The sequence below is a fragment of the Salmo salar genome, chromosome 13 (assembly GCF_965601325.2).
Source record: "Salmo salar chromosome 13, fSalSal1, whole genome shotgun sequence".
NCBI lineage: Eukaryota > Metazoa > Chordata > Actinopteri > Salmoniformes > Salmonidae > Salmo > Salmo salar.
Window position 1 is genome coordinate 79,423,897 of NC_138303.1, and position 15,507 is coordinate 79,439,403.

At 41.8% G+C, this 15,507-nt stretch overlaps 1 protein-coding gene across 6 annotated transcripts in view; it reads left to right on the forward strand.

Moving 5' to 3' along the window:
* ncor1 (nuclear receptor corepressor 1) overlaps positions 1 to 15,507 on the forward strand; it is a 121,982-nt gene that overhangs the window by 32,673 nt on the left and 73,802 nt on the right. For all 6 annotated transcript variants that reach the window (XM_082960352.1, XM_014137923.3, XM_082960354.1 and 3 more), the window contains exons 3-8: positions 571 to 665; positions 2,516 to 2,735; positions 3,034 to 3,216; positions 4,474 to 4,596; positions 10,611 to 10,667; positions 12,088 to 12,140. In XM_082960352.1, coding sequence (XP_082816478.1) covers positions 571 to 665; positions 2,516 to 2,735; positions 3,034 to 3,216; positions 4,474 to 4,596; positions 10,611 to 10,667; positions 12,088 to 12,140 — 731 coding nt within the window. The remainder of the gene's footprint in view (positions 1 to 570; positions 666 to 2,515; positions 2,736 to 3,033; positions 3,217 to 4,473; positions 4,597 to 10,610; positions 10,668 to 12,087; positions 12,141 to 15,507) is intronic.

A 15,507-nucleotide genomic window follows, 5' to 3' on the forward strand; every position in this document is an offset into this window, starting at 1 on the left:
TGCCTGTGTAAATGCAGCCAATGAGGCGACTGTACAAATAGTTTTTTTATTTACATCGTTAATAATCAAGTAGAGTGGTTTCCCCTTTGATAGTGTCGATGTATCATAGACATATGTCTCTGCCTGAATATGCCTCTGGTGCAAGGACACCGATAGCTTTACTGTTCTCTTCACAACAGATCAAAGAGAAAAAATGCCTTATCCCTAACATACAGCAAATGCATTACCTTGCATTCTAACATGCTGTATTCTGCAATGCTGCCTGTTTTGTTTTTGCATTATGGAAAGTATAGGGACCTACAAGTCGTTTTTATCTTAAACATAAAAGGGAAAAAAATGTTTTGGCAAAAGCTTTGTTTTGGTGAGATGTGTTCTTGCTTTGACTTGCCATGTGTTATCATCAGGCTGTGCAGACCTGCCCTGTTGACTGTGCCCAGACTGGCTGTCACCCACCATGTTATTATGGATAGCTTCCCATGTCATGACCGTGTGTGTGTGTGTGTGTGTGTGTGTGTGTGTGTGTGTGTGTGTGTGTGTGTGTGTGTGTGTGTGGTGTGTGTGTGTGTGTAGGAGTTCACCGTCCCGGACTACCGAGGTCACCTGCAGGACCAGCAGGGTCGGCGAAGGCCTTCCTTGCTTTCTGAATTCCACCCTGGAACTGAGAGGTACGTAACCATACCAACAGCCACCTCCAATCTACACTTGACAAAATTATAAATTTAAACGATTTGACTGACTTACAGTTCATATAAGGAAATCAAGTCAATTTCAGTAAATTCATTTGCCCCTAATCTCTGGATTTCGCACAACTGGGCATAGGCTCGCTCACTTGGGAGCATGGCCCACCCACTGGGGAGCCAGCCCCAGCCAATCAAAATGAGTTTTCCCCCACAAAAGGCCTTTATTACAGATAGAAATACTCCTCAATTTCATCAGCTGTCCGGGTGGTTGGTCTCAAATTCTCTAAAACGATGTTGCAATAATCAATGACCAGTAGCGTACTGGTAGTAATACATCTAATAAATAATCATTTTAGCAGCATTATGTTGTCATCCAGAGTCACATATAATTATGTATGTATTTATTTTCCAAGCTATAGCACACAATATTTCACATCAGCAGGTTTTTAAAGGACCAAAGAGTTTGCTCTGCTTTGTATTTTCATTTTTGCCATGGAAAAAAATATCGCAATATTGGTATCGTCATAGCCCTAGTACACTCCAGAGCCATGCATTTACCATGAACAAAAATATAACGCCACATGTAAAGTGTTTCATGAGCTGAAATAAAAGATTCCAGAAATGTTCCATATACACAAAAAGCTTATTTCTTGCAAATTTTGTGCACAAATTTGTTTACATCCCTGTTAGTGAGCATTTCTCCTTTGCCAATATAATCCATCCACCTGACAGGTGTGGCATATCAAGAAGCTGAGCAAACAGCATGATCATTGTGCAGTTTTGTCACGCAACACAATCCCACAGATGTCTCAAGTTGAGGGGGTGTGCAATTGGCATGCTGACTGCTGGAATGTCCACCAGAGCTGTTGTCAGAACATTTTCTTTTCTTTACCATAAGCAGAGTTCCTCTGTCCAGTGTTCTTTTGCCCATCTTAATCTTTTATTTTTATTGGCCAGTCTGAGATATGATTTTTCTTTGCAACTCTGCCTAGGCCAGCATCCCGGAGTCGCCTCGTCACTGTTGACCTTGAGACTGGTGTTTTGCGGGTACTATTTAATGAAGCTGCCAGTTGAGGACTTGTGAGGCGTCTGTTTCTCAAACTAGACAATCTAATGTACTTGTCCTCTTACTCAGTTGTGCACCGGGGCCTCCCATTCCTCTTTCTATTCTGGTTAGAGCCAGTTTGCGCTGTTCTGTGAAGGGAGTAGTACACAGCGTTGTACCAGATCTTCAGTGTCCTGGCAATTTCTCACATGGAATAGCCTTCATTTCTCAGAACAAGATTAGACTGATGAGTTTCAGAAGAAAGTTTTTTTGTTTCTGGCCATTTTGAGCCTGTAATCGAACCCACAAATGCCGATGCTCCAGATACTCAACTAGTCTAAAGAAGGCCAGTTGTATTGCTTCTTTAATCAGGACAACAGTTTTCAGCTGTGCTAACATAATTTCAAAAGGGTTTTCAAATGATCAATTAGCCTTTTTAAAATGATTAGCTTGTACTTGGATTAGCTAACACAACGTGCCATTGGAACACAGGAGTGATGGTTGCTGATAATGGGCCTCTGAACGCCTATGTAGATATTCCATAAAAAATCTGCCATTTACAGCTACAATAGTCATTTAGAACATTAACAATGTCTACACTGTATTTCTAATCAATTTGATGTTATTTTAATGGACAAAAAATTTCCACATAAAAAATTACCAAATTTGCAAAAAGAAGGACATTTCTTAGTGACCCCAAACTTTTGAACAGTTGTGTAAATCTGTGGTTTGTTTCCTTGCCACGTTACTATCGAGAATTGCAATACTGGTATCGTCCCCACCACCCCAGGCCTCCAGAGAGACGTCATGGCTATGAGCAACAGTTCCACAGTGTCACCTCCCAGCAGCAGACCGATGGACACGAGGCCCTGGAAGCCAAGCGGCCTCGCATGGAGACCGTCTCTGAGGCCCACTTTTCCCATAATGCCCTGTCCGGAGGCATCGTTCTGCCCCTGCAGTCCCACCAGGTCCAGGACAGCCTCAGAGCCTCTGGAGGGGAGGTCAAGAAGGTGGGCGTCGCCTATCTACCTAGTTCTAATAAAGACATGGAGAACTATTGCTAAAGCAATGTATTAAAACCCCCAGTGACTTTCAGTATGTTTGAGGGCATCACTTTGTGCAAGGCGAGGTACAGAAGGGCTAATCTTGATCACACAATGAATATTTATATGGGATACAAGTTGATTCTGTACAGTCCGACTGAGTGATTCTGTGACCACATTGCAGTCAGACTGCAGTCTCAAACATGTACAATCTATTGAACCTTCATTGACTGCAGTGGACTCACTTTCGCTGTCTATGTTCCAGGAGACCCAGTTCAGTGGCATGAAAGCCGAGTCCCAGTCCCCAGGAGGGCTGCACCGTGTGGGGGAGGAGCAGGACGGCTCGCCCTCCAAACTGTCCAAGGAGGAACTGATCCAGAGCATGGACCGTGTGGACAGAGAAATCGCTAAAGTGGAGCAGCAGATCTTCAAGCTGAAGAAGAAGCAGGTGGGTTAGGCCACTTGTGACGTGACCCACTACATGGCTGCCCCAGACCTGTTGGAAAGATTAATATTCTGTGATTTGTGTCGATAGGAAATATTTTCTAGCAATTAACATAATATTGGAGTAGATCTTAACACTACCCTTCAACCAATTGCAGCAACATTACATCTAATTGAATGTTGATTGAACCAAACAAATCTATTTTTGTCACTCATTCATACCCTCTAATATGTTATAAACAAGTTAAAAGCCTCTTGTCTCCGTGACAAGGAGGTGGAACTGAGCCAGTCCATTGTGTAAGTGAGCCAGGTAGGGTGAAAGGGCCTCCAGCTAAGCCTACAGGTTAGGTAGTCGTCCCAGCAAGGACCACTCTCCTCCAGGCAGCGCTACAGGTTGCCCCCCTGCCTTCACTGCTGCGTTTGAAGGCAAATCTCTGGGTCTCTTAAGTTGCTTTCCACGGGAGTACAGGTCAGCTAGCTTGTTGCACACCTATGTCTGCTTTGAATTACTTGCTCCCAGAAGACGGTGAATATCTGGGGCTATGGGATTATTCACAATATCAAGCTCTCTTCCTGACCTGGTGAAGGGATAATTAACTCGCTTTTTTGTGGGGATTTGAGTTGGAGAGCAAAAAACAGTTGCTATCTTTTTGGAATCCCTACTCGTTAGACAGGAATGTGAACTGCGCCTGGCTTTGGGAGAAAGTCAATTTTTGTGTTTTCCTAAGGCTTTTCCCAGGATTTCCTGGGAATTATTTATTTATTCAAGGTATTCCAGGAGCTCCTAATCTCGGGTGGCCTTTTGTAACCTAGTTGTTTACATAACCTTTAGCATGTAAACACATGGACACCAGTTCAACTAACACACACACACACACACACACACACACACACATACAAGTTCAACTATCAGTCAGCAGGGTGAGTCTCAGAAAGTGTAGAGACCAGCATATCAGTTAAATTACAGAGCTCTTAAAATAAAAAATAAAACAAGCATGAGCCTCGCATATCAGAGACTGGAATCAGATTAGCACCGTTGAGTTAAAATGGAGCCTTGTTCTCCTGCCCAGCCACCACCATGAGCTGTATAGAGGTGGAATTAGAAAACATGAACATTTTTGTTTGAAAACTCGCAGCATGAAACCCATGTCTTATTCTTTAACTGTATGATTTATGGAGGAGAGGAAGTTTCCCATATAATTGTTGTGTGTGTGTGTGCGTGCGCACACTCATTTGTTAACTGTTATGTGTTGTCTTATAGCAACAACTGGAGGAGGAAGCGGCGAAGCCAGTGGAGCCAGAAAAGCCGGTGACCCCTCCCCCCATACCACAGGAACACAACAAACACCGCAGCATCGTCCAGATCATATATGACGAGAACAGGGTGGGGTTACCGGGAATCCTGTACACCTACTGTACTCCTACTGTACTCACTCACCTCTTCTACACCTGCCACTACTACACAAGACAGCTCTTTCAATGTGTCTGGTGGTCTTACCATGCTTAGGGCTGGGTGATCCAATCCTGATGTTTTCAAATTTATGAGCGATTCACAATTTCTTTGATTGTTTTCTCTAAGTTTTGCTTCTCAATTAAAGGTCAATACTGCATTTCGAACAGTCAGCAAAAATCTAATGATTTCAGGGCTTTTAAAATTATACCTAGGATAAATATAAGTGTTTCACAACCGTAAGACACACTAATAATTAAATTATTTTCTCAAAATAGTTTAGTCTGCCTTTTTACAATATTCACTCTGAAATGGCCCTTTTTGTTACAAATTTAACCAGAACCATGCACAATGCATATCCACTAATAATGACTGTTTATGAGACCTGGGTCTCAAAAAGTTAATCTCTCAAGCACAAGCCCACGTGCTAGTGAGTAGCCAACTAATCTTTATATTTCAAGTCTAGCCAACTTGAATCTATTTGCTAGCTAACAAGGTAGAACAGTTTTAACTGTTAGAACAGACCTTCCTGTCTGTCTCCACCTGTTTGAACAGCAAGCTAGCCGGTCCACTTTGTTTTTAGATGTTCAAATCAAGTGGCCTACCTGGATAAGAAGAAGCTTATTTCTCATAATGAGAACGAGTTGCCAATTACTGATACAAAAGTGTATTTTGTTTTTATGCTCATTGCAATTTATAAAACACAGACGGGACAGCTAGCACTCAACTCTGTGGATAAAATGCTGCTAGGGGTACGTGGTACCGCAATGCCGTGCGCAACAAACTGAGCATACATTTTCCAAATCAATGTTTTCTGATACTCTTATTTTAGTAGGGTCTGCTCTGCGCTCAATTTTTTTAATTGAGACATAAGGGTATCGTTATAAAGGTTAAGTTCTCTATTATAGGAAAATAATGACAATGTGTTTTGGTGTCCATATGACCGATGCATTTGAGGTTTGGTCCATCATAAAATAGTGAGATGAAACTGATTATTTTCAGAGGAAGCTATCTTTCATATTTTGTTGTTGGGTGGGGCACAGAAGGAGTGAAGGAGACAAGGCCAAAAACATAACATGAGAACAAGCGGTCATTAACTCCCTTGCTATACAGGCATTTGGAATTTTGCCCTAAAAGATCAATTAGAATTAACTCTATATTGCCTGGTGCTAACCACACTGTACTTTTATCTAATCAAATTGTTTTGATCACATACACATTGTTAGCAGACGTTATTGCGAGTGTAGCGAAATGCTTGTGCTTCTACTTCTGACAGTGCAGCAATATCTAAAATGTAATCTAACAATCACACAACAACTAACTAATACACACAAGTCTAAGATAAGGAATGGAATATGTGTATGTATGTGTGTGTGTGTATATATATATATATAGTTTTATGTTATTTTAAGGGACAAAACATTTGCTTTGCTTTCAAAGACGAGGACATTTCTAAGTGACCCCAAACTTTTGAACAGTAGTGTATGTGTGTTTTAGCAGAGGGAAAGGGGAAGGTGGGACTGTGTGTGTGTGGGTAACTAGTTCATGTCTGCATTCTCACAAGACCGCCTGCATCCTTTTCAGCTAGCCATTAACCCTTTTAGCGGGAAAGCCTCTCCTCAGCCCAGACTGAGAGCAGAGCCACGTAGAACATTCCCCCTGTGGCCTTGGTTATAATGCCACAGCAGTCTCTGGGCAGAGTTTTTATGAAAAGATATATATATATATATATACTGCTCAAAAAAATAAAGGGAACACTAAAATAACACATCCTAGATCTGAATGAATGAAATAATCTTATTAAATACTTTTTTCTTTACGTAGTTGAATGTGCTGACAACAAAATCACACAAAAATAATCATTGGAAATCCAATTTATCAACCCATGGAGGAGTCACACTCAAAATTAAAGTGGAAAACCACACTACAGGCTGATCCAACTTTGATGTAATGTCCTTAAAACAAGTCAAAATGAGGCTCAGTAGTGTGTGTGGCCTCCACGTGCCTGTATGACCTCCCTACAACGCCTGGGCATGCTCCTGATGAGGTGGCGGATGGTCTCCTGAGGGATCTCCTCCCAGACCTGGACTAAAGCATCTGCCAACTCCTGGACAGTCTGTGGTGCAACGTGGCGTTGGTAGATGGAGTGAGACATGATGTCCCAGATGTGCTCAATTGGATTCAGGTCTGGGGAACGGGCGGGCCAGTCCATAGCATCAATGCCTTCCTCTTGCAGGAACTGCTGACACACTCCAGCCACATGAGGTCTAGCATTGTCTTGCATTAGGAGGAACCCAGGGCCAACCGCACTATCATATGGTCTCACAAGGGGTCTGAGGATCTCATCTCGGTACCTAATGGCAGTCAGGCTACCTCTGGCGAGCACATGGAGGGCTGTGCGGCCCCCCAAAGAAATGCCACCCCACACCATGACTGACCCACCGCCAAACCGGTCATGCTGGAGGATGTTGCAGGCAGCAGAACGTTCTCCACGGCGTCTCCAGACTCTGTCACGTCTGTCACATGTGCTCGGTGTGAACCTGCTTTCATCTGTGAAAAGCACAGGGTGCCAGTGGCGAATTTGCCAATCTTGGTGTTCTCTGGTAAATGCCAAACGTCCTGCACGGTGTTGGGCTGTAAGCACAACCCCCACCTGTGGACGTCGGGCCCTCATACCACCCTCATGGAGTCTGTTTCTGACCGTTTGAGCAGACACATGCACATTTGTGGCCTGCTGGAGGTCATTTTGCAGGGCTCTGGCAGTGCTCCTCCTGCTCCTCCTTGCACAAAGGCGGAGGTAGCGGTCCTGCTGCTGGGTTGTTGCCCTCCTACGGCCTCCTCCACGTCTCCTGATGTACTGGCCTGTCTCCTGGTAGCGCCTCCATGCTCTGGACACTACGCTGACAGACACAGCAAACCTTCTTGCCACAGCTCGCATTGATGTGCCATCCTGGATGAGCTGCACTATCTGAGCCACTTGTGTGGGTTGTAGACTCCGTCTCATGCTACCACTAGAGTGAAAGCACCGGCAGCATTCAAAAGTGACCAAAACATCAGCCAGGAAGCATAGGAACTGAGAAGTGGTCTGTGGTCCACCTGCAGAACCACTCCTTTATTGGGGATGTCTTGCTAATTGCCTATAATTTCCACCTGTTGTCTATTCCATTTGCACAACAGCATGTGAAATGTATTGTCAATCAGTGTTGCTTCCTAAGTGGACAGTTTGATTTCACAGAAGTGTGATTGACTTGGAGTTACATTGTGTTGTTTAAGTGTTCCCTTTATTTTTTTGAGCAGTATATTTTATATATTTTTTTTGTATAATTTATTTTTTATGAATTTTTTTTACGGAGTAGATACAAGAGATCTGTCGCTAGTGCCAAGGTCTATTAATTATTCTATACCAGAAGATAATTTTGTCTTTGTCTCCTATTCAAACAACTGCAGTTTATACATTTTTCATGCATAATTTGGACAAAAGCTTAAACACAAAAGAATCCAGACGGACACATTACTATTAGTTGTGTAAAATAGTTTAGAAATACATGGACGATAACGTGCACCAGAGCCTTTTATTTGGTCGCTCTCCTTCATCTGTTTGAGCTTCTTATTGAAACTCTTGTTGGGCGCCAGGTAGCCTAGCGGTTAAGATCTTTGGGCCAGTAACCGAAAGGTTGCTGGTTTGAATCCCAGAGCCGATTAGGTGGAATATATGTTGATGTGCCCTTGAGCAGGGCACTTCACCCTAATTGCTCCTGTATGTCGCTTTGGATAAGAGCGTTTGCTGAATGACTAAAGTGTCAATGTAATAACCTTGCCTGGCAATGATCTCCGTTGGCTTTCCTCTTTTGGGCAGGCAGATTCACCACACAGTGCTGCCTGGGAAAGAGATGCTGTATTTTCAGACTTCAGATACTTAGGGAGACAGAACTGGATTTCTTTTTTCCCACAGATCCCTACTTTGTATACATGCATACATGCATACAGTTGAAGTCGGACGTTTACGTACACTTAGGTTGGAGTCATTAACTTATTTTACAATCACTCCACAAAATTCTTGTTAACAAACTATAGTTTTGGCAAGTCTGTTAGTACATCTACTTTGTGCATGACACAAGTCATTTTTCCAACAATTGTTTACAGACAGATTATTTAACTTATAATTCACTGTATCACAATTCCAGTGGGTCAGAAGTTTACATACACTAAGTTGACTGTGCCTTTGAACAGCTTGGAAAATTCCAGAAAATGATGTCATGGCTTTAGAAGCTTCTGATAGGCTAATTGACATCATTTGAGTCAATTGGAGGTGTACCTGTGGATGTATTTCAAGGCCTACCTTCAAACTCAGTGCCTCTTTGCTTGACATCATGGGAAAATCAAAAAAGAAATCAGCCAAGATCTCAGAAAAACAATTGTAGACCTCCACAAGTCTAGTTCATCCTTGGGAGCAATTTCCAAATGCCTGAAGGTACCACGTTCATCTGTACAAACAATAGTACGCAAGCATAAACACCATGGGACCACGCAGCTGTCATACCGCTCAGGAAGGAGGCGTTCTGTCTCCTAGAGATGAACATACTTTGGTGCGAAAAGTGCAAATCAATCCCAGAACAACAGCAAAGGACCTTGTGAAGATGCTGGAGGAAACGGGTACAAAAGTATCTATAGCCACAGTAAAACGAGTCCTATAATCGACATAACCTGAAAGGCCGCTCAGCAAGGAAGAAGCCACTTCTCCAAAACCACCATAAAAAAAGCCAGACTATGGTTTGCAATTGCACATGGGGACAAAGATTGTACTTTTTGGAGAAATGTTCTTTGGTCTGATGAAACAAAAATAGAACTGTTTGGCCATAATGACCAATATGTTTGGAGGAAAAAGGGGGAGGCTTGCAAGCTGAAGAACACCATCCAACTGTGAAGCACAGGGGTTGCCGTTTCATGTTGTGGGGGTGCTTTGCTGCAGTAGGGACTGGTGTACTTCACAAATAGATGGCATCATGAGGCAGGAAAATTATGTGGATATATTGAAGCAACATCTCAAGACATCAGTCAGGAAGTTAAAGCTTGGTCACAAATGGGTCTTCCAAATGGACAATGACCCCAAGTATACTTCCAAAGTTGTGGCAAAATGGCTTAAGGACAACAAAGTCAAGGTATTGGAGTGGCCATCACAAAGCCCTGACCTCAATCCTATAGAAAATTTATGGGCAGAACTGAAAAAACCGTGTGCGAGCAAAGAAGCCAACAAACCTGACTCGGTTACACCAGCTCTGTCAGGAGGAATTGGCCAAATTTCACCCAACTTATTGTGGGAAGCTTGTGGAAGGCTACCCAAAACTTTTGACCCAAGTCAAACAATTTAAAGGCAATGCTATCAAATACTAATTGAGTGTATGTAAACTTCTGACCCACTGGGAATGTGATGAAAGAAATCAAAGCTGAAATAAATCATTCTCTATACTATTATTCTGACATTTCACATTCTTAAAATAAAGTGGTGATCCTAACTGACCTAAGACAGGGAATTTTTACTAGGATTAAATTTCAGGAATTGTGAAACTGATTTTAAATGTATTTGGCTAAGGTGTATGTAAACTTCCGACTTCAACTGTACATGCATGCATGCATGCATGCATACATGCCGCTTTTTCATGTTTGTGTGTGTGCTGAGGAAAAAATTATTGTAATTTTTTTTCATACAATTGTGCATGGTTGAGGGGAAAAATATATATTTAGAAAATTAGTGTGTCCAAATAGTTATTGTCCTACGCTGTCAATAGGTTTTGCAGCTGTGATTGAACAAATGGAACCACAGAGCTTGCAGCCCACATTGTGTGTTCAGTCACTAAGGACTACTACTTTGAGTAAAAGGTTTATTTTATTTTGTTCTATACTAACTATCATTATATTGTCTTTTTTTTTTTTTTTTTTTTTTTTTGCAGAAAAAAGCTGAAGAGGCCCATAAGATATTTGAAGGTCTTGGTCCCAAGGTTGAACTGGTAGGTGGTTGAGGGTATTCTGAATGATTGTTTCCTAGATGCAGTGCATTCGGAAAGTATTCAGACCCCTTCACTTTTTCCACATTTTGTTACGTTACAGCCTCATTTTTAAAATAGATGAAACAATTTTTCCCCTCATCAATCTACACACAATACCTCATAATGACAAGGTGAAAATTGTTTTTTAGAAATGTTTGCTAATTTATAAAAAATATATAAAACAAATACCTTATTTACGTAAGTATTCAGACCCTTTGCTATGAGACTCGAAATTGAGCTCAGGTGCATCCTGTTTCCATTGATCATCCTTGTGATGTTTCTACAACTTGATTGTAGTCCACATGATGTAAATTCAATTGATTGGACATGATTTGGAAAGGCACACACCTGTCTATATAAGGTCCCACAGTTGACCGAGCAAAAACCAATCCATGAGTTCGAAGGAATTGTCCTTAGCGCTCCCAGACAAGATTGCACCTTGGTCATGGAAGTGACCAAGAACCCGATGGTCACTTTGACAGATCTACAGAGTTCCCCTGTGGAGATGGCTGTCCTTCTGGAATGTTCTCCCATTTCTACAGCACTCCACCAATAAGGACTTTTTGGTAGAGTGGCCAGACGGCTGCCACTCCTCCAGTACAAGGCACGTGAAGCCCTCTTGGAGTTTGCCGAAAGGACACTTAGACCATGAGAAACAAGTGGTGGCAGGATCATGCTGTGGGGATGTTTTTAGGCGGCAGAGACTGGGAGACCAGTCAGGATTGAGAGAAAGATGAACTAAGCAGTACAGATGACAACCTGCTCCAGAGAGCTCAGGACTTTGCCCAAATTGGGGCAAAGGTTCACTTTCCAACAGGACAACTACCCTATGCACACAGTCAGGACAACGCAGGAGTGGCTTTGGGACAAGTCTCTGAATGTCCTTGAGTGGCCCAGCCAGAGCCTGTACTTGAACCCGATCTAACATCTCTGGAGACACCTGAAAATAGCTGTGCAGTGACGCTCCCAATCCAACAGGATCTGCAGAGAAGAATGGGAGAAACTCCCCAAATACAGGTGTGCCAAGCTTGTAGCGTCATACCCAGGAATACTCGAGGCTGTAATCGCTGGCGAAGGTGCTTCAACAAAGTACTGAGTAAAGGGTCTGAATTCTTATATAAATATTTTATTTCAGTTTTTATTTTTACTTTGTGATTAAGGGCCATTGTGTGTAGATTAAAGGGGATAAACAATTTAATCCGTTTTAGAATAAGGCTGTAACTTGACAGTGGTAGAAGTGAAGGGGTCTGAATACTTTCCAAATGCGGTGTTAAGGTGCTTCGAAAACTGCATATAGTAGCAATGAATTGAGCTATTACAATGCTTGTAGCTAATTACTTATACTTATAGACTGATTTCTTTCCCCCCCTTTTTTTCTTAGCCCCTTTATAACCAGCCGTCTGATACTAAAGTATACCATGACAACATAAAGACGTGAGTATGCACTTTTGTTTCTTGTGTGTACAGTATATATAGAAGCATGTGTGTCAGGGTTTCAGATAGCCGGCTTTTACCCCCCCCAAAAAATAATTATGGAAAGTCGATAAATAAAATTGGCGCCGGCCAATTGTCCGGGATAAGGAAAAAAATCCCATTGCGAATACCAGTCGATGTAGCGTGAGAGCTGCTGCTACAGCTCATCAAATGGCTCGTTCGTTGCTGCTGGAGTGAAATATGTGCTTTCAGAAGCCTAATTGTTGCACAACAATTCTAAATGCAATCGCGTTTTAAAAAGTGCTACTGTTTCTCAACTGGTAATTGATGCTGGCTTCCATTCGCTATTCAAGTGCATAGGCAACTAGGCAGGTTGCTGTGCGTCACACACCACTTTGCATTGAGCTGGAGACACTATGCATTTTTAAAACATATAGGCTACTTAATTAGCCTATTTCTATCATGTTCTATTGTTTTTCAACTTTCTTTCATTGTCCAGTAGCGAAAGGCACAATCCTAGTCATATTAGCAACCCATGCTAGTTGTTGTATCTTTGTCTCCCCTCTTTCTTAGAGATGAAAATATCCATTTAAAATTGGCTCATGAAACCCCACGCACGTGCCATGCGCTTTTGACAAGTGTTTTCCGCCTACTGCCTTGTGCGCATTGCTGCACTTATAATGTGAAGAAATAATAGTTTATCAACATTTTAAGCTAAACATTCTGATATGTTGCATCAGCCTGATTTGCTATTTTAACGTTTATGGTTTTTGGAACAGTTGTACGAATTTGTGATCTATCGTCCCACAATAGGCTATTTCTTTCTCGCACAGAACAAGACCAATAGAATAGGTAAACTTGTCTACTATGGAGGATAGTAAATTGACATAGGCTAGTGATTTTACTGTTCGTTACTTGTCTTGTTGGCTGAGGAAAAGTAAATGTGGACAGTTATTCTAACATCTTCAAATTGCACGTCAGAATTAGGTAAGAAGGACTCAAACCGTTGCATCCTCGAGTTGCATGTTCTGGTGAGATGAATTACCATAATCTAAATGTGATTTCTGTCATTCTGAGCACCGTGGGTGCACGCCCTAATCAGGTTACGCAAATGTATTAAATATACGGTAAATTTTAAATGCTGTTGTTCAAATGTCTGGCGCCACATTTTCCTAATGGAAACCCATGTTTGTGTGTGAACCTTTGACCTCTAACCTGACCTAATGCTTTAGTGTTGTCTGCAATGTTAGCTGCAATGTTAGCTGTCTCAATTCTGTGTTTGCTCTATTGACACCAGTGAGAAAGAGGATCCGCCAGTCTGAAGGGAACATATATCTAGTTAAAAAAAAAAAAAAAAAGTAACCTTTTATTTAACTAGGCAAGTCCGTTAAGAACAAATTCTTATTTACAATGGCGGCCTAAGAACAGTGGGTTAACTGCCTTGTTCAGGGGCAGAACAACAGATTTATACCTTGTCAGCTCAGAGATTTGATCTCGCAACCTTTCGGTTACTGGCCCAACGTTGGGGCTTGGCTGGTAGGGTTGAAGGCCAGGCTGTCTGGGTCTAAAGTTCTTATCACCCTGTAACGTGAGAAACTGGCCTCGGGTTGTGGTCTTTTATGGTGGAGATAATACCCAGCTATCATACTTGAAATAGTTTTACTTGAGTAATTTTCTATTAAGGTAAAAGTCACCCAGTACAATTCTACTTGAGTAAAAGTATTTGGTTTGAAATGTACTTAAACGTAAATGTAATTGCTAAAATATGCTTATGTATCAAAACTAAAAGTATATAAATCATTTCTAATTCCTTGTATTAAGCAAACCAGATGACAACATTTTCTTGTTTTTAAAATTTACGGACCGCCAGGGGCACACTCCAACATTCAGATATCATTTACAAATGAATTGTGTTTAGTGAGTCCGCCAGATCAGAGGCAGTAGGGATGACCAGGGATGTTTGGTTGATAAGTGTGTGAATTTGACTATTTTCCTGTCCTACTAAGCATTCAAAATGTAACGAGTACTTTTAGGTGTCAAGGAAAATGTATGGTGTAAAAAAAGTACAGTATTTTAAGGAATGTAGTGAAGTAAAAGTAGTCAAAACCCCCCCAAAACTACTTGAGTAGTAATTTAAATAATTTTTACTTAAATACTTTACACCACTGACTGGCGGCGGCAAGTAGTCTAGCAGTTAAGAGCGTTGGGCCAGTAACTGAAAGGTTGCTGGTTCAAATCCCCGGCCAACTATGTAAAAAATCTGTAGACGTGCCCTTGAGCAAGGCACTTAAATCTAATTGCTCCTGTAAGTTGCTTTGGATAAGAGCGTCTGCTGAATGACTAAAGTGTAAATATAAAATGTACTGTACTGACTCTCAGGGTCAAGGCATTGAGAGTCCAGGTGTGTGTGTAATGTGCTTGTTGTACACATATTGCCCAAGTTAGTCACCTATCACACTGCTTTTATTTTTCTCAGATAGCAATTAAATAAAATATCAAAATAACCAGTCTGCAAACTCGGTAGATTATCGTGTTGACCAATGATAGATAGGGGTTGTTGTTTATTTGATTTCTTTTTTTTGAACTTTTTACCCCTTTTTCTACCCAATTTTGTGATATCCAATTGGTAGTTACTTTTGTCGAGAGTCATGCGTCCTCCGAAACATGACCCCACCAAGCCGCACTGCTTCTTGACACACTGCTCGCTTAACCTGGAAGCCAGCCACACCAATGTGTCGGAGGAAACACCGTAAAGCACAAGAAGTCGCTAGAGCGCGATGGGACAAGGACATACCAGCTGTCCAAACCCTCCCCTAACCCGGACGACAATGGGCCAATTGTGCGCTGCCTCATGGGCCTCCCGGTCGCGGCCGGCTACGTCACAGCCCGGGATCAAACCCGGATCTGTAATGACGCCTCTAGCACTGTGATGCAGTTCCTTAGACCGCTGTGCCACTCGGGAGGCCCTAGGGGTTGTTGTTGATACAGGACCCTTCTCTAATTCCTCATATTAATGGAGAGGTGGAAGGCAGATTGTTATGCGTTTTCTTTATGTAGAGTTAAATAGGCATGTGTTGTGCACATATTATCTTGTCTAACTGTTTAGTGCTTCCATGGTATTTCCTACAGGATAATTTTGTTGTTGTAGTGTAAACAGCAATAGTAGTGTCCCTATTAGAGGTTGGCCAATTATGATTTTTAACGCCAATGCCGATTACTGGAGGACCAAAAAAAGCCGATACCGATTAACCAGACGCTTTTTATATATTTGTAATAATAACAATTACAACAATACTGAATGAACACTTATTTGAACTTAATATAATACATCAATAAAAATGTATTTAGTCTCAAGTAAATAATGAAA